This window comes from Mastigoproctus giganteus, chromosome 13, assembly GCF_048544385.1.
Source record: "Mastigoproctus giganteus isolate SK-2022 chromosome 13, ASM4854438v1, whole genome shotgun sequence".
Lineage (NCBI taxonomy): Eukaryota > Metazoa > Arthropoda > Arachnida > Uropygi > Thelyphonidae > Mastigoproctus > Mastigoproctus giganteus.
Window position 1 is genome coordinate 86,484,364 of NC_143587.1, and position 24,775 is coordinate 86,509,138.

General features: G+C 37.2%; 1 protein-coding gene across 5 annotated transcripts in view; it reads left to right on the forward strand.

Moving 5' to 3' along the window:
* Positions 1 to 24,775, forward strand: part of Upf2 (UPF2 regulator of nonsense mediated mRNA decay) — a 695,457-nt gene that overhangs the window by 156,279 nt on the left and 514,403 nt on the right. For all 5 annotated transcript variants that reach the window (XR_016547840.1, XR_016547841.1, XM_090387842.1 and 2 more), the window contains exon 10: positions 15,832 to 15,951. Coding sequence is in view for 3 of the 5 variants with exons in the window: in XM_090387842.1 (XP_090243968.1) it covers positions 15,832 to 15,951 (120 nt within the window). In the remaining 2 variants the exon portion in view is untranslated. The remainder of the gene's footprint in view (positions 1 to 15,831; positions 15,952 to 24,775) is intronic.

Here is a 24,775-nt window from a genome sequence, read left to right on the forward strand (position 1 = left end):
AGCTAACTGGAAACTAAAGTAAAGTAGAGTATTGATAATATGAGTCTAGTTAACCTGGGTCTGGAAGTTATTAAAAACTTCATGGTTTCACTTAAGTATCAAAACAAAAATATGTTAATTGATTTTTTTTTTAAATTAAATGATTTAATATTGGTTGAAAAGAATTTTAAACACTTTTTTTAATCGATAACTTGCTGTGGAGTAAATTATGAATATTTTTGTATTTTTTTAATTAGTTACATAATTTTATGTTACATAATGATGTTTTTTATTAGTACATTATGGTGTTGCACTGTGCTTAAGGTATAGTGTGACACCACATTCTAAGTAAAAGTTGTTGGCTCTTTGCGTAGAGGTATTAACCATATATATAAAAGGTGTATTCAACTTAAAAGGTGTTTAAATTTCTCATAAAATACCCAAGATGTAGAAATGAAACAATTAATTTTTCAACATAATCTAGAAAGAGCATTCATTCCTTGTGCCTTTTCTCAGTAAAATTAAATGCAACAAGGCATCATATCTTTAAGAGTATAATAATCTATATATTATTATTGTAAACAGACCATAGACAACTGTTAAACAAAAAACTACATTAGTAGTATGAAGGCATCATTTTATCTATATCTCATATTGTGCTCTTCCTTCACGAGTTGCCATGTATCGCACTACTTCGAATAAGTAATGCTTCACTAAAAGAGAAGACTGGTTTATTCTTGGTGGGGACCACCACCCAGACAACACCATTTCAAGGCTTGTTGGCCTTTCATCGGTGGGTGGGCAGGTACCCTGGTATTGCAGACATGACAATCCAGTTGTGAAGATAATCCCACAATATGAGAGATGCCAGAAGGTGTACGTGATAATATTTAAGTAAAATTAAATGCCACAAGACATCATATCTTTAAGAGTATAATAATCTATATATTATTGGTGTATGCTGAAATTATTATTGGTGTAAACACACCATAGACAACTCTTAAACAAAAAACTACATTAGTAGTTTTTTTGTCTGCAATACCAGGGTACCTGCCCGCCCACCGATGAAAGGCCAACAAGCCTTGAAACGGTGCCGTCTGGGTGGTGGTGGTGGTGGTGCCCACCGAGAATAAGTAACAATAGTCTTCTCTTTTAGTGAAGCATTACTTATTCGAGGTAGTGCAATACATGGCAACTCATTGCAAAGGAAGACCACAGTATGAGATACAGATAAAATGATGCCCTTCACACTACTAACATAGTCTTTTGTTTAAGAGTTGTCTTTTGGTGTGTTTACACCTAAATGTATAGCTTATACTTTTCTTATAAGCTAAGGTCATTGCTAAGGTATTTTTTTTTTTTTTTTTTTTATGTAAACTCCAAACACAGAAGGTATTAGAACCTATAGTGATTAGTGTGTGGGTTGAAGGTTGAGCAGATGAAAGAAGATACTTGTTGACATTGGACTTGAATTTCTGTAGATTGTAATTTTCAGGAAATACATGTGAGAGGAGGCTGCTCCAGAAAAATGGAAGTCAAAGAAATAAATGAGGGGAAAAAAGTTTGGTTCTGTGAGTTATAAGTTGGACAGTAAAAGAATGATGTGGCACATCTAGTTTGGAAGAGAGAAGGGGAAGGCATGCAGCAGAAACAGAATGTAGGGAGCGATATTCCATAATAGGACTTATTTGGGATTTGTACAGAGTGAATAGCTGTTTAGAAGAAAAGTAACACCGAGTAAAAGAGAAAATCCTGTTTTTCTGATGGAGAGGAAGCAATATTTTTGATGTGTTTATGACAAGGGAGATTATAAGTCAGGGTAATCCCTAATAGAGATATGTGATGTTGTCTAGATCTCTGAGTGTCGTTGAAGATAAGCACAGGAGCAGAAGAATCATTTTTGAGAGGTATAAGATAGGACTGAGTTTTAGAAGCACTGAAGTTAACTAAGTTATCTTTCCCCCACTGGCCAATTACCTGGAGAACACCATTTAAGGAATTGGTATTGGATATTGAAGCCAAACTGGAAGGTGTAATGCAGAATGCTATCATCAGAAAAATCATGAATAGGATTTCCACTCAAGGGAAGAAGAGAAAAAGAGTGGGAGAAAGAACTGAACCTTGAAGAATGTGCATTAGTGGAGAAGTTAGAAGATGGCTATCTTTCATTACCTGCAGTGAGAGGCCTGAGAGAAAACTGGATACCCAATTACAAAAAACAGTCTGCAATCTATAAGATGGAAGCTTATTTAGAAGACCTTTATGCAAAACGATCAGAAGCCTTTGAAATGTAAAGATCAGCTGCTGAGTTTCACCAAACTTTTCCATTGAATTTGTCCATAGATGGATAGCATAAGCCAGTATATCATCAGTGGATCGACACTGATGGAATCCATATTGATGATCATTGATCAGGTGGAAGGTTTCATGGTAGTTTTGGAGTTGATGATTAATGGATTTCTTCATTACTTTAGAAAGAGTAGAAATAAGTGCAGTGGGACAGTAATTACCTGGGAAGGATTTATCACCCTTCTTAGGAATTGGCTGGCTACGAGCAAATTTCAAGCAGAAGGAAAAAACACCAGTGGAATAAGAAAGTGTGAAAAGGCAAAACAGAACAGGAGTAAACTCAGAAGCATTGGTTTTGAGAACAAATGGAGAAATACTATAGGACTGGAACATTCTTGGCATCAGTATTGTTTAAAATTCTTCTCACATCCTTTTATTAGTAGTTGTAGTAGTGACAAATGATGCAAGAAAGCAAGCATATTATTTTGTATATATAGCCTCTTATCCTGTGTAACACCCCAAGCTAGCAGTTATCTGACCTGCCTCTATAGCATCAGCAAATATTCTTGTACCCATTCTATTCAAGTGTATCCCATCCCTATAAAAACACTCTCCTGTTGTGCTCTCTGTGATCATGTGCAGGCAGAATTGCAGACTCTTTCAAATTCAATCCTAAATCATGACTTTTTGCCAGCATTGTCCTATACTTGTTAAGTAAGTCCTCAGATAACTTACTATTAATATCATTAGTGCCAATGGGTATAACAATATCGCCTATTTGTGCCCTTAAAAGATGATATCTGCTCTCCGTCATCTACTTTTGCCCCTGGCAGATATACCCTAGTCCTATTCCGCTTGTCCTTCATGACAACATGTTTCCCGGACCAGTGCATTCTGCCTTAGAGATTGCCACTGTGTTGCCTGATGTACAAGTGTGAGCTCTGGCTTTGAGTTGGGGAGCTTAGAACTTGGTAGGCACCCCATTTTAATTCCTTCTGTGACACATGAGGCATTGAATGGTGTATTGAGAATGGTAGGAGGTGGTTTAACAGGATCATCGGTACAAGAGTTAGAAGAAGCAGGTCGGCTTTATTTGAGATAGCAATGGAACCATCAGGTTTTAACAGAGGTGGCAGTAGAGATGGGTAAAAGTTGCAGCCAATAGCTCTGTCAAGAGACCAGAATAAAGACCCTACAAGAATAATTTCACTGACATGACCTGAGCAAATGTTGACATCAGAAGATTTGAAACAGTAATCTAACCAAGGAAAAAAAAGAAAAATCTCCCAGATCATCCCATTTTGCATTCTTGTAAAGCCAAACAGCACAAGGTTGAGAATGGCCATGAGAGGAAGGCTCCATTGGAGTAGAGACCATGACCAAGTTTGATCTGAGGTGCCTAGAGGACCATGTACTTGGAAGGGTTGTTTGTGAGAAAAAAATCAAGCATTTTGCTGTGTGGTTATGATTGTCCGGGATTCTTGTAGGTAAATGAACAATTTGTGCGAGGTCATTGTAATTGCAAAAGCCTCAACATCTCAACCAGCGTTCCGTGTGACTGGAAAACGGAAGCCAGCTGGAGTTGTGAACATTAAAATCACCAAGGAAAATTACCTCACTGTTAGGAAAGTTTGACTGGAAAAAGTCAAGTTCCAGAGAGTTTCTTCCAACTACACTATCCAAGTGATTAGTGTAGTTGGAAGAATGATGGAGGCAACAGATGAATTTGACAGAATGTGGTAAAGAGATTTTAAGCCAGAGAAGATCAAAAAGAGGAGATTCCAAATTATTAAGTTTCTTACAGGGAATATCAGAATGGACATATACAAAGTACCACCTTTGAAGCAAAAGGAACTATACAGCTAATAATTTGGACACCTGAAATGAGCAGTGGTTGAATCAACAGATAACTGGGATTCTGTCAGAAAAAGTACATGTGGTTTGGCAGACTGTGAGTTGGAATGGATATTGACATTACAACTGAGACCACGTATATTTGTGAAATGAATGAGGAAGTGTTTGGGGGGGGGGGTTAGATCTTTTTGTAGATAAGTTTGTTTTATTATTTTGACAATTCATGGTGTATGCAGAATAAGAAAGGTGGTGAGGACATGCTGTATAAAGTAATGAAATTTTTGGATGTTGCATACACACAGTAAACGTATAAGTATTTATGAAGCTACAGCTTAATATTCAGAAGGCCTTTGTTGTCGATATTTTGATGAGAACTTTGTAACTTACATTTGGTAGCATAAATTTATTAGTTGTTAAAGTTTTGTTAGCAGTTTAATTTCTGTACCAGTTTGGTAATTTAAACCTGTAATATATTATAAATTTTAATTTTCTAAAGTATTTTAAAATCTACAACTTAATATTTACATAGCCTTTGTTTTCGATATTTTGTTAGGAACTTCGTAACTTTCCTTCAGTAGTTACGAGGTTCCCGCCAAACTGTTTATCATCAGTTTAATTTCTGCAATCTTTTGGCAATTTTAATTTTGTAATCTTTCTAAAGTTTATATTTTACCTTAATAGTTGTTGCTACAAGATTCATTTACAATACAAAGTCCAAGGATATTGTGACCCTGGCAAGCATTTCCGGTGTGAGTCATGAGTTCGTCATTTGTGTAGCCTGTGGTATGCATTGTAAGGTTGGTTTAGTGGACAAGTCTAGCTTGGCCGACTATTTTTTTCTTTGCACTCAACGTAAGGAGTGTGCCAATCTCAAATTAGAACTTGGTGCATTACGAGAAGAATTTGAGTCACTGGAGTGCTTTCTCTAGAAACAAATGTAACTAGGAACCCATCAGGGACCCAGGTATTTCATGACCCATGAAGTGATGTTGCCGCCTCCCTCCTCAATTCGGGTCCCGGATGAGAATAGTCAAGTACATACCGCTCTGGTTGTGGTTGAAGGCGATCTAGTTTTAATGGGAGGGACTATTGTCAGGAAAATTGGAAATATTTTTTATATTAAAAATATGTGTACCCGAACCAGGGTGTGTTTGCAGAGAGCAACAATTGAGGATGTTACCAACAGATCGTCAGATTTTAAGGGGCCAAAGAGAGCATCATTACTCATGTGTAAACTAATGATATTAAACAAATATAACATGACAATTGTTGGATAAATATAGGACCATGCTGAAAAAATGCCACAGGTAGTCCAGAGTATGTGTCTGCAATTCTGCCTATACACTCATGAAGAATAGTATTCATACTATTCTTCATAAGTGTCTTCATTGGAGCCAACAGAAATGACTTTTGCTGTTTCAATTTCATCCACTGTTGATCTTCTTTCATGTCATACTTCTTGTCAAAAGCAGTCTGAATGCGAAAAGAGCTTTTGCTGAGTCTGAAATTACATCTCCCAGCATGGAATCTGTGTGGTGTCACTTAGTTGGAGGCAAAGGTATAATGAGAGTGGCAGTAATGTGCAGATCAGGAGATTGTGAAGAGTATGATCAGAGTCTTTACATGCAGATGGAATGGGCAGGCAAGCGCAGCTGTCTTATTATGGGTGACTTCAATCTACTCCAGATTGATTGTAATAAGTGGGAGGGGAAACACCTTGGGGAAAAATTTTTCTAAATAAGCTAGATGATTATTATTTGTTCCAGAATGTCAGAGATAATACTAGGAGTGAGAATATTATTGACCTCATCATTACTCATGAATTAGGTTACATCACACGGCTTAAAATACAGGGAACCATTGGCAGGTAGTGATCATGCAGTTGTCAGTTGGAAGATGAAGAAAGATGTTGCAGTGGTTAAAGGCAAGGACACGAGTTTTAATTTCAGAAGGGAGACTTTGACAGTGTATGGCATCTAATAATTGGGAAAATTGCAGAGTGAAGGTAGATACACTTGAATTATGAAATACCTTAAAAGCAAAAATCACTGAAGTCACGAACATATATATATACCATTAAGAAAATATTGCAGGAGGAGAATGCTGAAATGGGTGAATGCAGAGCTGGCCAGTCAAATAGAGCAGAAAAAGGTAGCATGGGATAGTTACAGAGTGGTGAAAAGTACTGAATCCTACAAGCTTCAAGTTGATTTGCAATAGTACCACAGGTAAGGTTAGAGAGGCCAGGGCTGCATATGAGAAAGCAATGGCTAAGAGAGCAAAGAATTGGGAGAAGGAATTTTTCATGTATGTGAATACAAGGAAGAAAAAAGCAAATCAGATTGGACCCGCCCTTGTGCACTGGGTGTGGGAAAGTCTTAGATAACCCAGCTTATGTTGCAGATGAATTGAGCAGCTGCTTTGCAACTGTCTTTACTGAAGAAAGACCCTTCATGCCAAGGCTGGAATGTGTGGCTGAGTCATATAAAATTAGTGATTTTGAAATTACAGATGACCATTTATTAGGAAAACTTTCAAGCATAAAAGCAAGTAAGGCTTATGGAGTTAATGGCATATACCCAATAACTTTGAGGGATGCTGCCAGAAAGTGTATTGAACCATTAAAGTTAATTATCAGGGCATCTTTGGACTTGGGGGAACATTCCTCTGGATTGGAGAAGTGCCAACGTATAACCAATACATAAAGGTGGCTCTCTAAGAGCGAGGTTGGTAACTACAGATCAGTTAGTTTGGTAGGGAAAACCTTAGAGCCAATGATTTAGAATGCAATCCAGGGACATTTAGATAAATATGGCATTCTGAATAACGCATAACATAGTTTTGGTAAGGGAAAATTGTTTAATTAATTAACTTAATAGGCTATTTTTACACAGTTACTCACGAGCTATATGTAGGGAACAATTGCAATGTAGTTTGTTTCAATTTTAACAAGGCATTCAGTTACTAAGGATTGGTTGTTGGACCACTGTTGTTTCAGATTTTCATAAACGACATTGATGATGGGATCGAAGGCTTGGTGTCAAAATTTGTAGATGATGTAAACATTGATAGACTAGTGAATGATCAGTGCCAAGGAGCACTCCTTCAGGATGACTTGAACAGGCTGCAAGAATGCTCAGAAAAGTGGTGGCCATAGCAAAATGCAAGGTCTTACACTTGGGGAATAGCAACCCCAAAATAAATTATACACTTGGTGGGTCCATTATTTTACCCGGAACAGAAGTTAAACTAACTAGCCTGTAATTACTCATGCACACTTCGATCCCCCTGTGTGAATTGGGGATACATTTTCACATCTCCTGTCCGTGGGGACCTCCCCTGAGTCCAAGGATGCTCTCATAATTATGGCTAAGGGTTTGCTTAGTTGCTTTGCTGCCTCCTTTAATATAATTGGATAGATCCCATCCACCCCAGGTGCCTTTCTTATGTTTAACTTCAACAATTTCTCCTCCACTTTGCTCTCAGTTATTACAAAATCATTAAGCACCCTGCTACAATTTGATAACCTTCTGCCATTTTCAAACCTTAATAACTCCTCGTGTGAATGTAGATGCAAAATACTCATTCAGTTTGTTTGCTATCTGAGCAGGATCATCTACAGTTGAACCATCGATATCAAGTGGACCAATCAGATTCACCCTCTTCCTTTTAGAGTTTATATAAATAAAGAAATCCTTGCTGTTTTTCTTAGCATCCTTTGCCAAAGATTTCTCGTAATCTGCCTTCCCCTGCCAAACATCCTTTGTGACCTGATTATATCTGCCATAGGCTTCTGAGTCGCTTGATAATTTATATGCATTCCATGCATTTTTCTTCTCTGTCACAATAACCATTTAGGCCTAAACCTTGAACAATATTTCTTAATAGGTATGAAACTTTTAGTAGCATCCGTGATTAATTCCTTGAATGCTTCCCACTTAGAATTTACTGTTGGTAACATCGTCAGTTGATCCCACTGTACAGAATTTAAAAACTGTCTGATACCACTGTACTCACCTTTACGAAAGCAAAAACCCTTTCCTTTACCCCTGATGGTAATTATATCTTTAAATAAATCCTACATCAGTACACTGTGATCACTGCCACCTAGTGGTTCCTGTATCTGTAAATGCTTAATACACGAATGATTACTGCTGATAACCAGATCAAGAGTATTACCCTCTATGGTTGCCTCTCGAACATGCTGCTGCAGAAAACAATCATCTAATAAATCCACAAAAGTCTTACTAGTGTGTGAGTGACCAACCCACAAGTTCCAGTCAATATCTGGGAAGTTAAAATCCCCCATTATAAGACATTCCGATTTACTAGCCCACTCTATTTCTCTGTACAATTGTTCATTGTACTCATTCGAGTCATTAGGCCTATAACACACTCCTACTCTTATTTTTGCTTTCGCAGTGCTTATGTCACACTAAACTGACTCAACAGTGCACTGTTCATCTATATCAACTGGAGCACTTCTTTTGATTTTATGTTTTCCTTAATTAACATCATGATACCTCCTCCCTTCCTATCCTGTCTATCCTTTCTGTACACATTATACTTCCCAAATTCCAATTCTGCATTCCTAATATCAGTGTGACACCACGTCTCTGATATCCCAACAATATCCGCCTTTGATGTCTTGACCAACACTTCAAATTCTTCAAATTTATTTACTATACTTCTAGCATTGGTATGCATGCAAGCATACATGCACCTATTACCATTCCTAGTTACCCTGACACATCCCATATACCCACCTGTTTCACGATGACTGCCATCAGTCCCTGAAACCTCCAGCACCCCTCGCTCCAGGTTGCTAATTATTCTAATAGAAGCATTACAGCAATCCACTAGAACAGGCATGGTACACTATTAAGCTTAAGTATCTGGGCACGTTACCAATTATATTTACTTCAACAAGACAAAGGTGTAAAACTTTCCTACTGGTATAAGTGAGGAAAGGCGCCTCCGTAGCCAGGTGGGAAGGAGCAGCAGTGCGTAGCACACGCTTCTTGATTAGACTGAGATTCGAGCCCGTCATCACCAAATACGGAGGATGCGGAAAGGTCAGGGAATGACCACCGCATATCCCGGAGCAATATGACCTTAGTTGCTAATGCTCCTAAAAACCAAACAACAACAAACATAAGTGAGGAACAGTCAGATACCCCCTCTCCCCATGTGATTACTGTATGATCAGTCCTCTGAAAAAAGGTCATGAAAGGATTTCGATGAGATTGTGATGTCCAGAAGACTGTATTTGACCACAACCAGTAGAATTCATTGTGGAAAGTATATTTCACCTTATTACACAAGGATGGCATAGTGTTTAGATGCTGCCAGTGATTTCATTTAAATTTTTATATTGCAACGCCAACAATTCCAAAAGTCTTTGTTTCATTTTTATCTGTCCTTATATACCAGGTGAATGAAAAATCCCTCTGCACCTGTTGAAAGCAGTATATAGGTTACAGTGAAAATAGTTATAGTGAATTTAGTGCATATAGTTATAATTAGTGTTGAAAGTGGTCCCCATAACATGTAGACAAAATCCCCAAATTTTATCTTGTCGGTGTAAACTCATACCAGTTCACTTGGGATATGTTCTTAATAAAGTTCTTGATTGTTTCCCTCAGATCACTGAGATTATCTGGGTAGACTGCACTTTTCATTGTGCAACTCCATGTATAGAAATCAGGAGGGTTGGTAAGATCAGGAGGCTTTGGTGACCAAATGTCACTGGAAATTGGGCAGTCACCGAATACATCACACAGAAGTATCATGGATACATGGGCTGTGTGCACTGTAGCACTATCCTGTTGGAAGTAGCCCCATGCAGCTGTGTGCTGTGTTAAATGGGCAATGAAGAACCTACAGAATTATATAACGATAACACTCTGAGCTATAGTATTTTCAAAGAATATGGGACCTTTACTTATCTGTGCTATCATGCATCGTACAACATTTTGATCATGCAGTGGTATCTCTTGAATGGCACATATATAAAACCATTCAAGGTCAAGGTGTGTTTGTTTTGATTGCAGTCTCCAGGGTTTCTCCAATAAGCCACAGTAGCATCTGAAAGGCAAAGCCAAGGCCATCAAGTATGTAGGCATGTAAGTATGTGAGTTGTTGTGTTGAGTGCTGGATAAAACCATAGTCTGATTTGGGAGTTGACATACTCTGATAAATAAAACCATACTTAATTTCTTAGAAAAGTGACATCCAGAATCTTCTCCATTAGCCATAAGGAAGTCTCAAAACCATTGGCAATATTGCAGATACTGTACATTCTTCTAGTTCATGCACTGATGTTATCTTGTATTGAAGCCTCATATCTTTTTTAAGCATTTTTCTTCTTATGCCATATGAGATGCCTGCTTGCTGTGACAGAGGTTACACTTTTTCAGATTTATGATGCAATCAGAAATATCCAGTACTTTGTCCTCTTTTAAAATTGACAGCCTGCTGGACTTCTATGCATCTAAAACTGATCTAACTTCCCTAAACTTGTTAATCAACTGCTACCCTGTATTGCAATATGGTACATGAAGTTTGGGATACAGTTCCCCAAATTTCTGTTTGTTCATCTCCATGATGAAACTTGTTTTGCTAAAAATACTACGGCCTTAATTGCCAATGCAATTTTTGCAACACCTGTTGCATTCAAACAGCTTCCTTATGGCACAACTGGTTGAAGGTGGCAGGGAACTGGAGAGTTGGGACAACATGCAAACTCTCTGCCAACTCCTTATGCCCTACCTTATCCAGCACAGTGCAAATACAGGTACATAGAGACCTTTTGTTCACACTATATATACTGTTGTTGTTGTTTTTGGTTTTTAGGAGCATTAGCAACTAAGGCCATATTGCTCCAGGATATGCAGTGGTCAAGAAGCGTGTGCTACGCACTGCTGCTCCTGCCCACCTGGCTATGGAGGCGCCCATATATACTGGAATATATTTATTACACACACACACACCTGTTCAAGTATGTGTAGTTTCACCGATTATTTCATAATTAAAGGTTATTTATTTACACGGTAACATTTATAAAAAAGCAAGTTGTTAAAGAGGAACTCAATTATACCACTAAATCAAATAAAATTCAAAAGGTTGAGATGTAAATAATAAGGCAAGAACAAAAGTAACCATATATATATATATATATATATATATATATTAAGTACTGTTCAAAAAGTATATAAAGATATTATATCTGTTTAATATCAGTGTAGATACACCATAGACAACTCTTAAAGAAAAACTATGGTAGTAGTGTGAAAGGCATCATTTCATCTATATCTCATATTGTGCTCATCCTTCACAAGGAATTGCCCATGTATTGCACTATCTCGAATAAGTAATGCTTCACTAATAGAGAAGACTATTGTTACTTATTCTCTATGGGCACCACCTCCCAGATGGCACCATTTCAAAGCTAGTTGGTTTTCATTGGTGGGTAGGCAGGTACCCTGGTTTTGCAAACATGACAACCCAGTTGTGAAGTTAATCACACAATATGAAAGATTCCAAAAGGTTTATGTGATAATATTTAAATAAAACTAAATGCAACTAGGCATAATATTTTAGGAGTTTAAGATCCTAGCGTGATGAAAGGTATCATTTCAGAGGTCCTATTGTGCTTTGAAACGGAGCCGCCTGGGTGGTGGTTCCCACTGAGAATAAGTAACAATAGTCTTCTCTATTAGTGAAGCATTACTTATTTGAGGTAGTGCAATACATGGGCAACTCATTGTGAAGGATGAGCACAATATGAGATACAGTCATTCCTCATATAACACGTGTTTACACTACACGAATTCGATCATACACAATTTATAAATAGGGGAATGATATCTTATATAACACGAACCGAATTCGCTTATGCACGATTTGCCTTTGTGTTTACAAGAAATGGCAGTCGAACGCAGAATCACCCCACCCGAACACAACACGATAGGAATGAAGAGAAGGTTCTGAAAAGGTATGTTTTTTATATCAGCGAAGGGGAAACACATTTCACCATAATAACGTAAAAACCAACACAATTCCAGCTATCAGTGTAATCGCAAATGCAATTAGATCGAGTTTACTACCAGTTCATAACAGATTCCACTAGCAGAAACGCAACTGGAAATTGTTTTATTGTTTTATGGCAGTAACCCCTAGAAATGTGTTTTAGTAAAATGTGAGGTGTTAATAGTGTATCTCTGCCTTTACGGTGTTGTTTATTCAGTTGCTACACGCGCGAAAGCTTTGTTTATGTGTATCAAGCATGCCTCCTCATTTTGTAATTGTGCTTTATTCCCTCTATTTACTCATTGGAAAAATGAGTAAAATACTTAAAAGGTGTGAAATGGAAGCGTCCTGGTGAAAAGACACTGCAGATTCAGAGAGAAAAAGAAAGGCAATATCAATAAACAGAGGCGGACTGGATCAAAAATTCTTACCCGGGAAAATTTATAGTGGCCTCATACTATGGTTTATGGCCAAAATCACACCGGCCTCCGGCCCACCGGGGTTTCCCCAGTAATGCTTATGGCCAGTCCGCCTCTGTCGATAGAGAAAAAATATGAAATTCTGAAACGCTTTGAGCGAAATGAAAGACCATGTGATTAAATGAGGCAACGCTGAGAATTACAAAGAATGCAGAGAAAATAAAAACAACTTTCATAGCAGGAACAACTCAAAGTGTAATTAAAATCCATTAGATCAAGACACAAAGAATTGGAAGAGATGGAACGGCTGTCATCTGTTTGGATAGAAAATCAAACAAAAAACAAGTTTGCTTACGATAGAAGTAAAAGCATTAGCAATATTTTATTACGTAATAGTCGTGATAAAATATGTAAGTATTTTATTACGATTATTTATTGTGCTTGGTAATGTTTTGGTTACAAATGTGTGTTCAATCTTGGGTGGTCGGCACCTAACCCTATTTTTCCCATAGGGCCTGTTGTTTATATTGCACGATTTTGCATTACACGAGGGTTTCTAGGAACACAACTATCGTGCTATACGAGGACTGACTGCACAGATGAAATGATGCCTTTCACACTATTACCATAATTTTTCTTTGAGAGTTGTATCTACATCGATATTATATAGATATAGAATCTTAAACTCTGAAAATATTATGCCTAGTTGCATTTAGTTTTATTTAAATATTAATGATATTATATATATATTACATTTTAGCATTAGCATTAGTAGAGGCATTTGATGCAAGAAAGCAAGCTTATGCATCAGCCAAAAAAAAAAAAAAAAACCCACTTCCACTTCACCCCTCTGTTCGTTCAAAATAGCTGTCCAGCTGAGCCTTAAACTTATTTAGGCTATCAACCTCCACCACAAGGGATGGAAGTCTGTTCCACCAACCAACCACCCGCTGGCTAAAGGAAAATTTCCGCACGTCTATCCTACATCTGTCTTTCCTCAATTTGAATTTATGCCCTCTCAGGTGATTTTTCTGAGCTAGAGGAAGAATCCCATCAGCTTTGAGCATGCTTAAACCATTCAAGGCTTTATACACCTCTATCAGATCACCTCGCTGGTGCCTAGTCTCCAGACACTGTAATTTGCAAAACTTAAGCCTTTCTTCGTAAGACCCCTTTGTTCCATTCACTAATCTTGTTGCCCTTCTCTGTACTCGTTCCAGCAGCTCTACATCCTTCTTGAAATGAGGCCTCCAGACCTGTATACAGTACTCTAGGTGTGGCCTGACCATTGCCTTATACAATGGAATAATCACCTCCTTATCCCTGCTGGAAAAATTCCTGTATATCATTGACAATACTCCATGAGCTACTCTTGCAGCCCGTCTGCACTGCTCAGAGAACTTCATATCTGCCTGCACAACCACCCCCAAGTCCCTTTCATTCTCTACCACTGTCATTGTAGTACCACAGAGTTGATACGTTGCTCTGGGGTTGCTGTTTCCCATGTGTAGTACTTTACATTTGTCAATGTTAAACTTCATTTGCCACCTCTCAGCCCATCTGCTGAACCTTTCCAGATCCTGTTGCAGCAGCATAGTGTTAGTAGTGTCCTTGACAACCCTGCCAACCTTTGTATCATCTGCAAACTTGGACATTAAGCTTGATATACCATCATCAATATCATTTATAAATACAGAAAACAATAATGGACCCAACACTGAGCCCTGAGGGACTCCACTAATAACATTAGTCCACGATGAGCAGTGTCCATTGATTACCACTCTCTGTCTTCTCCCCCTCAACCACCCCTTTATCCATAGCAGCAATTTGCCTCCAATGTCACACTGCTCCAATTTGTGTAGCAGTCTTCCATGTGCAACAGTATCAAAAGCCTTTCTAAGATCCAAGTATATAATATCAAAGTTATTCCCTGCATCCAGTTCTTTTGTGACTGCATCATAGTATCCAATCAAGTTGGTCAGGCAAGACTTCCCCATAACAAAACCATGCTGTCTGAGCTATAACTGAAGTCTTGTCTAAATGATCGTGCAGTGCTTCTTTAACCAGTGCCTCCATTAATTTTCCTGGAACAGAAGTTAAGCTCACAGGTCTATAATTACTTGTGTCAGCCTTTGATCCTCCTTTGTGAATTGGGGTCACATTTGCACATTTCCAGTCTATGGGTACCTCCCCTGAGTCCAAGGAAGCTCTCATAATTATGGCTAAGGGTTTGCTTACTTCCTTTGCTGCCTCCTTTAATATAACTAGATAGATCCCATCCACCCCGGGTGCCTTTCTTGTGTTTATCTTCAACAGTTTCTCCTCCACTTTACTCCCAGTTATTTCAAGATTCTGTAGCTAACTGCTAGAGTTGAATACACCTCTGGCATTCCCCTTGCTGAATAACTCCTCATGTGTGAATGTCGATGCAAAATATTCATTTAGTTTGTTAGCTACCTGAGCAGGATCATCAACAGTTGACCCATCAATATCAAGTGGACCAATCTGATTCATCCCCTTCCTTCTAGAGTTTACATAAGTAAAGAACTCTTTGCTGTTTTTCTTTGCATCCCTTGCCAAGGATTTCTCGTAATCTGCCTTCGCCTGCCTAACCTCTTTTGTAACTTGGTTGCATATCCACTTGTATCTATCATAGGCTTCTGTGTCATGTGTTAATTTGTAAGTATCCCATGCATTTTTCTTCTCTGCCATATGCCTCATTAGTTCATCTGACATCCATTTTGGCCTAAACCTTGAACAATATTTCTTAGTTGGTATGTAAAGCCTAGTAGCTTCCAAGATAAGTTCTTTGAATGCTTCCCATTTTGAATTTGCTGTTGGTAACATCAGCAAATTCAAAATTTTTCTTTTGTCCTTTGCACCTTATTGTATATTGCCGTTTTATGATCCCATTTACCAGCAAAACAAGTAAGCATCATAGCATATACAGTTTACAAATGTAACATACTGATTTATCATAAGTTTTTCAGTTGCTTTGGCACAAAAAGTGAAAACATAAATGAATTGGAGAAGTGGATCATTTTATTTTAATGAGTAATTCACTCAAAAGGAAATAGTTTTGAATCAGGTTATACAAATTAGTACCTTTTTATATTTTATTCTAATCCTATTTTATCACTTACAATTTGAAAAGTTGTATGGATATATATTCAGTGATTCTTCTTTTAAGATATGATTACTTTGGTTGAAACAGTCTCAAATATATATACAATCCTGGTGTTTTTTTTTTTCTTTTTAGATGTCTGATGTCAGCTCTGCAGTTCAAATTTGCTCATTACTTCATCAGCGATATGCAGATTTTGCAGTGCAACTTTTGGAAAATTGGCAGAAAGTATTACCCTTAAAAAAGGATGAGAAAGTAAGTTTTCATCAGCTCCTTTGCAAATTAAATTTAAACAACATCTACATTTTCAATTTTTTTCCTTCTATATAAAACTTACATAGATAAACTACACTTCACTCTATATAATTATTAATTTGTAAATTTGGATAAATACCGTATTTCCCCATGTATAAGACGCAACTTAATTTTGGGGCCCGAAATTTGAAAAAAAATGTATTACATTAAGTTATTGAACTCAAGTTTTATTCATCATAAAATTCATATAACTCCTCCTCACTGTCAAAACTCCCATCCATTAGCTTGTCCTCATCTGTGTCTGATGACGAATCACTGTCTTCATATATTGCCTCGTCCTCAGTTCCATCTATGGCATTTGAAATGCCACACTTCTGAAATGACTTGACAACAATCTCAATCTTGATATTATCCCAGGATCTTTTCACCCAGGTACAAACTTCTCCTATAGTTTGTTTCTTCATTCTTCCTGCTGGTGTCAAATTGTCCCCAGAAGACTTCATCCATTGGTTCCATTCGTCTCTCATGGCAGCTTTGAAGGGTTTGTTAATGCTGACATCAAGTGGTTGGAGCTGGGATATCAAGCCTCCAGGTATGACGGCAAGTTTTGTTTTTCGCTCTGCAGCAATCTTCTTTGTGTTTTTTGTTATGTGTGCCCTGAACTGATCAAGCACCAATAGGGCAGGTTTGCGTAAGAGCCCACCTGGTCTCCTGCTCCAAACTTTCTCAAACCAGATCTTCATCCCATCCTGATCGGCGCCTCCGTAGCCAGGTGGGAAGGAGCAGTAGTGCATAGCACACGCTTCTTGATTAGACCGGGGTTCGAATACGTCACCACCAAATACAGAGGATGCGGAAAGGTCAGGTAATGACCACTGCATATCCCGGAGCAATATGGCCTTAGTTGCTAGTGCTCCTAAAAAAAAAAAACCAAAAAACCAAACCAAATCCCATCCTGATCCATCCAACCCTTGTCATGAACATGGACTCCTTGAGGAATGTCTTCTTTTGGCATTGTTTTGTGTTTGAAAATCAGCATAGGAGGCAGCTTGGTTCCGTCTGCACAAATAGCGTTAACTGAAAATCGCGTTAATTGAACTCGTGTTATGCGAGGCCTGGCTGTATACATTTAGGATGAAGCAATCTTATTTGATGGTTTATTTTTTGAAATATTTGTTGGAAGCTTAACAAAATAAAATAAATTAAACTAAGTAAATTTGCATGCTTATGATCAATCTGTCTTAGAAAACCCTACATTTCTGAATTGAGACAGAACATCCTTATCTATTTTCTTTCTTCCTTTGTTTTACATAACAGGACACTGTTTTGATATAGGACTATAGGTTGTAGGATAACTTGCTATCAGCCTATAAGTGTATTCATTTGATTTTGTTTTGATAAGCTTCCAACAGAGATTTCAAGAGAGAAATCATATCTTATCTTAAGGCTGTTCTATCCCTTTATGTATATATTAGGTATTCAAATTTACAAATTCCTAGTTACACACAGTGAAATGTAGTTTATCCATTGTTCAAGTTTGTGATAAAGAATACCATTTACTCCTGCTTAAGAATGTATATTATTTAATTAATAAAAAAATTTGTAAATGCAGAAGTGGCTATATACAGTATTTAAAAACAAAAAAGAGTGCTGCTGATAACTTGTGTGTTCATAATCCATGATGCTTACAAACACTGATGTTGCAAATGCATGTTAAAATAAAGAACAGTACAAAGTACACAAATTGTCTTTATTTCAAAAATATGAGGGCTGACCAGAATAAAAAAAAAAAAAGATTGTAATTTGTAATAAGTTATTTACATAAATGTACATCTAAATTTTGATGGTCTCTTTTTCAGAATAGTCTCTGTTTGATCTAATGCCCTTGTTCTGGCATTGTTATCATTCTACAAAGAGTTCAAAGTCACTTCCGTAACTCTTCAATCGCTGCTTCTGAAGGGTTAAAATTAAGTAGGAAAATAACAGTTGTAAAATTACAAATAACCACAGGAAACTTGACAATACAACACATTTTCCTAAAGTCAGTCAAGCTGCCCAATGCAATTTGATTGGAATATGTTGCTTAGCAGCCACTTAAACTGAGAGCTGCTGTTGCTAAAATTAGGATTGAAAATATGCGGGTACCACTGGCCATAATTTTCTGTGCAGTAGCTTAGCAGATTTTAAAAACTGCCTAAAAGAAACCCCACATACATTATGCAGAACTTTTTTCAAATGTTATATGCATTGTAAATGTTTGTGGGGAATTCCTGAAAGTGACTTTCCAATTTTTGGCTCAGTTTTTGGAAGCATATTATGATGGCAATGATGTTATCACTGATGGTCATAACAGAGTTATGAAAAGAGTTGAACCAAACAAGCATTAAACCTGAAATACAGTTTATTTATATAGATATATTTCTTAGGGTATTATAGAATGCCAAATCAAAAGATTTGGCATTCTATAATGCCTTAAGAAATATCTATATCTTTGGCTATATCTTTTACTCAAGAGAAAGTCATTTATATGTTTGTTTATTTTAATCTTTTTTTTTTTTTTTTTTTTTTTTATGAGAACCCCAAACACGAGAGGTATTGGAACCTATAGTACTTAGTACCGTGCTTGGTTTGGAGGTTGAAAAGACGAAAGAAGATATTTGTTGACATTGGACTTGAACTTCTGTAGATTGTAATTTTCAGGAAATACGTATGAAGGAAGGTTGTTCCAGAAAACGGCAGTTGAATGGATAAATGAGGAAGATGAAAAGTTGGTTCTGTGGGTTTGTAGTTGGACAGTAAATGGATGTTGGCTGGTGGCGGCACATGTTCGGACTGTTTTGAAAGAGAGAGCGGGAATTATAGAAGCCAATTCAGAAGAACAGTGCCCATGGAAGTATCTGTAGAAGAGGCATGCAGCAGAAACAGTACATCTATGAGAAAGCGAGTGGAGAGACTCTGTTAGAGATGAATCATTAATTAACCTAACTGCCCTCTTCTGAATGGAATCAAGAAGCCTGAGAGAGGTTTTGGGGGCACCACCCCAGATGTGGGAACAATATTCCATGGCAGGGCGGATTTGCGATTTATACAGAGTGAGCAGCTGTTTGGAAGAAAAGTAACGCCGAGAGCGAAAGAGAAAACCAAGTTTTTTAGATGCAGAGGAAGCAATATTTGTAATGTGCTTGTGCCAAGAGAGATTAGAAGTCAGGGTAATCCCCAAAAGAGATATATCATTTTGCCTAGAAATCGAAGTGTCACTAAGGATAAGCATAGGAGCAGAAGAATCCTTTTTGCGAGATATAAGACAAGACTGAGTTTTAGAAGGGTTGAAATCAACTAGGTTGTCTTTGCCCCACTGGAGAATTACCTGAAGATCGGCATTTAAGGAATTGGCAGCAGATTTTCGAGAACTCGAAGCTGATTGAGCAGGACAAGGTTTCTCAAAATGGAAAGTTGAATGCAATGTGCTATCATCGGCAAAACTATGGATAGGATTTCCAGTCAATGGAAGAAGGTCATTGATATACAAAAGGAAAAGAGTGGGGGAAAGAACTGAACCTTGGGGGACACCGGCATTAGTGGAGAAGTTAGAAGACAGAGAGCCATCTACCATCACCCTCAGTGAGCGATCAGAGAGAAAACTGGATAACCAATTACTAAAAACAGTTGGCAAACCATAAGATGGAAGCTTGTTTAGAAGACCTTTATGCCAAACACGATCAAAAGCCTTTGAGATGTCAAGAGCAACTATTTGTGTTTCACCGAACTTTTCCATTGAATTAGTCCATAAATGGGTAACATAAGCCAGAATATCACCAGTGGATCGACACTGACGGAATCCATACTGGCGATCGTTGATCAGACGGAAGGTTTCTAGGTAGTTTAAAAGTTGCCGGTTAATTGATTTCTCCATTACTTTAGAAAGAGTAGAAGTAATTGCAATGGGACGATAATTGGATGGGAGGGATTTGTCACCCTTTTTAGGAACTGGCTGGATATGAGCAAATTTCCAAGCAGAAGGAAAAACACCTTTGGAATAAGAAAGTGAAAAAAGGCGGCAAAGAATAGGAGTAAGTTCAGGAGCACAGGTTTTGAGAACAAGTGGAGAAATACCATCGGGACCTGGAGCTTTCTTAGCATCAAGATTCATCAAAATCCTTCTAATATCCTTTTGACGGAAGACCACAGGAGGCATTGAATGGAGCGTGTTGGGAATGGTGGGAGGTGTTTTACCAAGATCATTAATACATGAGGTGGAAGAAAAATGGGATGCTAGCAGGTCAGCTTTATCCTTGGCTGAAGTGACAACAGAACCATCTGGTTTGGACAGAGGTGGGAGCAGAGATGGGCAAAAGTTGCGGCCAATAGCTTTGGCAAGAGACCAGAATGCTCGGCTACCATTAGGGCAAGAAGCAAGTTTTCTACTCTTAGCCTGTTCAAACTCTAGTTTGGACTGATTAATAATTGCTTTACAATTGTTGCGAGCTTTGGTGTAGGCAGAAAATGAAACTGAAGAATTAGAAACAAGCCAGTTACGATATGCAACATTCTTCTCTTGGACAGCCTTTGCACATTTGTTGGAGAACCAAGGTTTAGATAAAGGACGAGATTTTAAAGTGGAGTGTGGGATAAAGGATTCCATTCCTGCAAGAATAATTTCACTTACACGATCTGAGCAAACGTTAACATCAGAAGTTTTGAAATCGTAATCAGACCAAGGAAAAGAAGAAAAGAAGTCTCGCAGGTCATCCCATTTTGCATTCTTGTAATGCCAAACAATATGAGGTTGGGAATAGCCATGGGATAAAGGTTCCATTAGAGAAGAGACAATCACAAATTTTAATCTTTGGAAATTTAAAATTAGTACTAAAAAAAAAAAAAAAATGTTTTTTTTTTTTTTTTTTTTGTGGGTTCACATCCCACTAGTGTTCTGTGGAACACAGTTTGGGAAATTCTGTCTTAGAGTGATTATAATTGCTAAAGCAACAATATCTTAAAAGATACTGTTGCTTTAGCAATTAAATATCAGTTGATATCTCACTGACGATATAAACAGAAATGCAGACAGAAAATTCCTCTTTAAGCTAATGAATGAAAATATACTGTACTGGTAAACAGTCTTATGGTTGTATTTTAATATAAAATATGTATGTTGTCAGGTAAAATTTAATTTCTAGTGCAATTTGCAGACATTTTTGCTTTTTTGCAAAGATTTCCCATTCAAAATAGCTCCTGCTGTTGCCTGTTTTGGCAAAAAAATCTGCTAGTTTCCTCCTGCTTACAGATATCCAGCTTAGATAGTATGAATCAGAGCTGTAATACTCAATACGTTCTACGTTGATATTAATATTTGTAAAATAATAAGAGGAGTTTACCTCAATATAGTATGTAGAACACTTGAAGTGTTCTACGTACTATATTGAGGTAAACTCCTCTTATTATTTTACAAATATTATAGATATCCAGCTTGTAAAAAATCAAAAATTAGCAACTATAACATAGATGAAACAAAAGAAAAAGATAAAACATCCTTATACAAAGTGAGGACAGTTTACAACTGTATTCTAGTAAGTAATGGGACTTTATGACTGTAATGCACCAATAACATACTAAACACAAAATACACAAAATGTCCTCTTGAGTCCGATTGTAGTTAGCCATCAGGCACAGAGAGAAAGAGCAGGGTTTTTTTCCTATGACTTGTTCTAGGTTCTGTTGCTTGCACATCACTGTTGAATATATACCCGTATGCTGTGGTCACTTGATTAGCTGCACTTTCATTCCTTGATTAGACCAGGGTTCGAGCCCGTGACCACCAAATACAGAGGATGCAGAAAAGTCAGGGAATGACCACCGCATATCCCCGGAGCAAAATGGCCTTAGTTGCTAATGCTCCTAAAAACCAAATAATAACAACAACAACAACAACAGCACTTTCGTTCCAAATTGTAACTAATCAAGTTGTCACTAAGTGTATGTGTTACCTTTTCAAGAAATGGAGTGTCCCTTCAATAACAGCATCACATGTTTATACCATGCAATAAAAAACAGGTGAGAAGATGAGTAGAGATGCTGTACATATGCAATTCAGTGAGAGAATAGGCAGGCAAAAAATTTAAGTGACTTTGTATATGGTGTAATGGCTATACTTCACGAACCAATGCAAGGTGAACTGTTAGTTCAAATCATAATAAAGCACTGTCATTACAAGATAAAAGAACTGTATGAACTTTTATATTACCAGCTGTCTCCCATTTTTATGACTGTAATGCACCAATAACATACTAAACACAAAATACACAAAACGTCCTCTTCAGTCCGATTGTAGTTAGCCATCAGGCACAGAGAGAAAGAGCAGGGTTTTTTCCTATGATTTGTTCTAGGTTCTGTTGCTTGCACATGACTGTTGAATATATACCCGTATGCTGTATGATGATAATAATAACTAATAAGGCTAGTCCATCGATGGGTTAAGAGTAGGTGGGTAAGCTTCCCTGGAGAATGTATAGTTTTCCGAATTTGAGTGTGAGTCCCCTACATGGAAAAGCATTCTGGCTCGGTGAAGAGTTTTCAGCAGGGCTCATGGTGGTTCTTGACTCTTCTGACTAAGGGATGATATGCCAAAAGACACTTAAGTATAGAGGACAGTAGTTAAAAGGGTGTTTATTTTTGCACCAAACAGCTAAGTTTTTGAGGCATCTGTATATAATAGCTGTGAATTGCATATATTGTATTGTCTATTTGCCTTGTTTGCTTAAAAAAAAAATAACTGTAATCTTATCTGGATTAAAGGTGTTACAATATGGAGGAGCCATGCTGAAATAGCCATGTACTCACTTTCCAGGTAGAAGAAACCTGCCTATGAGAAGGATTTGAATGAATCCTTTTATACATAATAAATTAATAAAATATTATTTTCTTTTCTATTAATTTCTGCATTCTTCATTTCTAAGTCACCAAAATTTCTCGTTTCCTGAACTATAGTGATTTTGTTAATTTCTGATTTCTGCATGATACAATGAATTGTTTTTGCCACCAATTTGTCTTTCACCAAACTGTCTCATGCCTCGAATTTTCGCATACACTGTGAATCTTCATGCACTGAATTGTTATATGCAGCGAACTGTCATGCACCGAACTGTTGTACAACAAATTTTCTTGCAACGAATTGATGTGGACTTGTGACTGCAGTATAATTGCATTCCCGTCTAGATGGTCCTGCATTACTTCTTTAACCAGTGGCTCCATTATTTTCCCTGGAACAGAAGTTAAGTTAACAGGTCTGTAATTATTATGCTACCTTTTAATCCCCCATTTGTGAATGCATTCGCACATGTCCAGTGCAAAGAGAATTGTCCCGAATCCAAAGATGCTCTCATAATTATGGCTAAGGGTTTGCTTATCTCCTTTGCTGCCTCCCTTAATATAAGTGGATAGATTGCATCCACCCTGGGTGCCTTTTTTATATCTCCTTTCCTCCGTAGCTGAGTGGTCAGGAGCAGGAGTGCAGTAGCACACGCTCCTTGAGTAGACCGAGGTTCAAGCCACTGACTGCTAAATACAGTCAATGTGCCAGCCCACACTGGACCAACATGGCAGATTATGGTCCATTTCGCTCATCATGAATTTTTGAGGAGGCTTTCATCCTGCATTGGGTTTATAATGGCTGCAGTCTTATTCTCATTTATAAATTTAGATGCAAAATACCTATTCAGTTTGTTAGCAACCTGAGCAAAATATCAACAGTTATACCATCAACATCATTTTAAACAAAATCTCTGTTAAAAACTGAGATTCTAAACTTTGTATTTGGCTTTGATCCATGCATTGTAAGACACTTGTGTTTGCCATAAGAGACGCGTATCATGTGGGTTTTTTTTTTCCCCCTTGCCTTTGTGCAGTTTAAGGAGATAGTGGGAAGGAGAAAAGGCCAATGTCATCTAACCTTTTTTATTTGTGCTGTATCAAACAATTAACTTTTAATATTTTTGAAATATTGCAGATTATATTTTCCTATCATCCTATCATAAATATTTCTTACTTTTCTGTACCATTCAAATTAGTCTAAATAAGGACTGTGATACAATGTCTTGATAGTTTATCACCTCTGCACTTCGTACCCTTGAATTTTAAAATTTTGTCAGGAGATAATTTAAAGAAGGGTCATGTCTTGACCACATTAAAAAAGTCTTTGTCCATGTATCTTTCATTCACTTCATTTAATTTGCAAAATTAAAACAAGCAATCAATCAATCAAGAATATTAACCATGTAGCTGGCAGGGCAAAAAATATATGTATTTTTTATTTATCAAAGTTATTATTTATCAAAAAAAAAGTTATTATTATTAGTAGTAGTAGTGGCGGCATATGATGCCAGTAAGCAAGCTTATCAAGCATTAGCCAAAAAAAAAAAAAAAAAACCCTTCCCACATCACCTGTCCATCCCCACCAATAATTTGTCTGTCTTTGGGCTATACAAAATTTAACCATTAAAGAACAGTTGTATTGTGTATGTTGGAGAAATGATCACATATAAAAATATGTGATCATTTCTCCAACTATGAAACAATGAATTCTCAACTCGAAATCATTTGGCAAAATGGTCGGCTTTAAACTCTAAAAGTGATTAATTTCTTCTTATTATTTTCTCTTTCTCTTATAGCTTTCATTTTATCTTCAACACTCTTTGATTATAAATTGAAGAGTCATCCATCATAAAAGTACTGCACTGTACTTTTGGTGTAAAAACCATATACTGTATTAATTTTTGGAATAGAATGATGCCAAGTGATTGGAATTCAAAACAGAAATAATGTTTTCAAG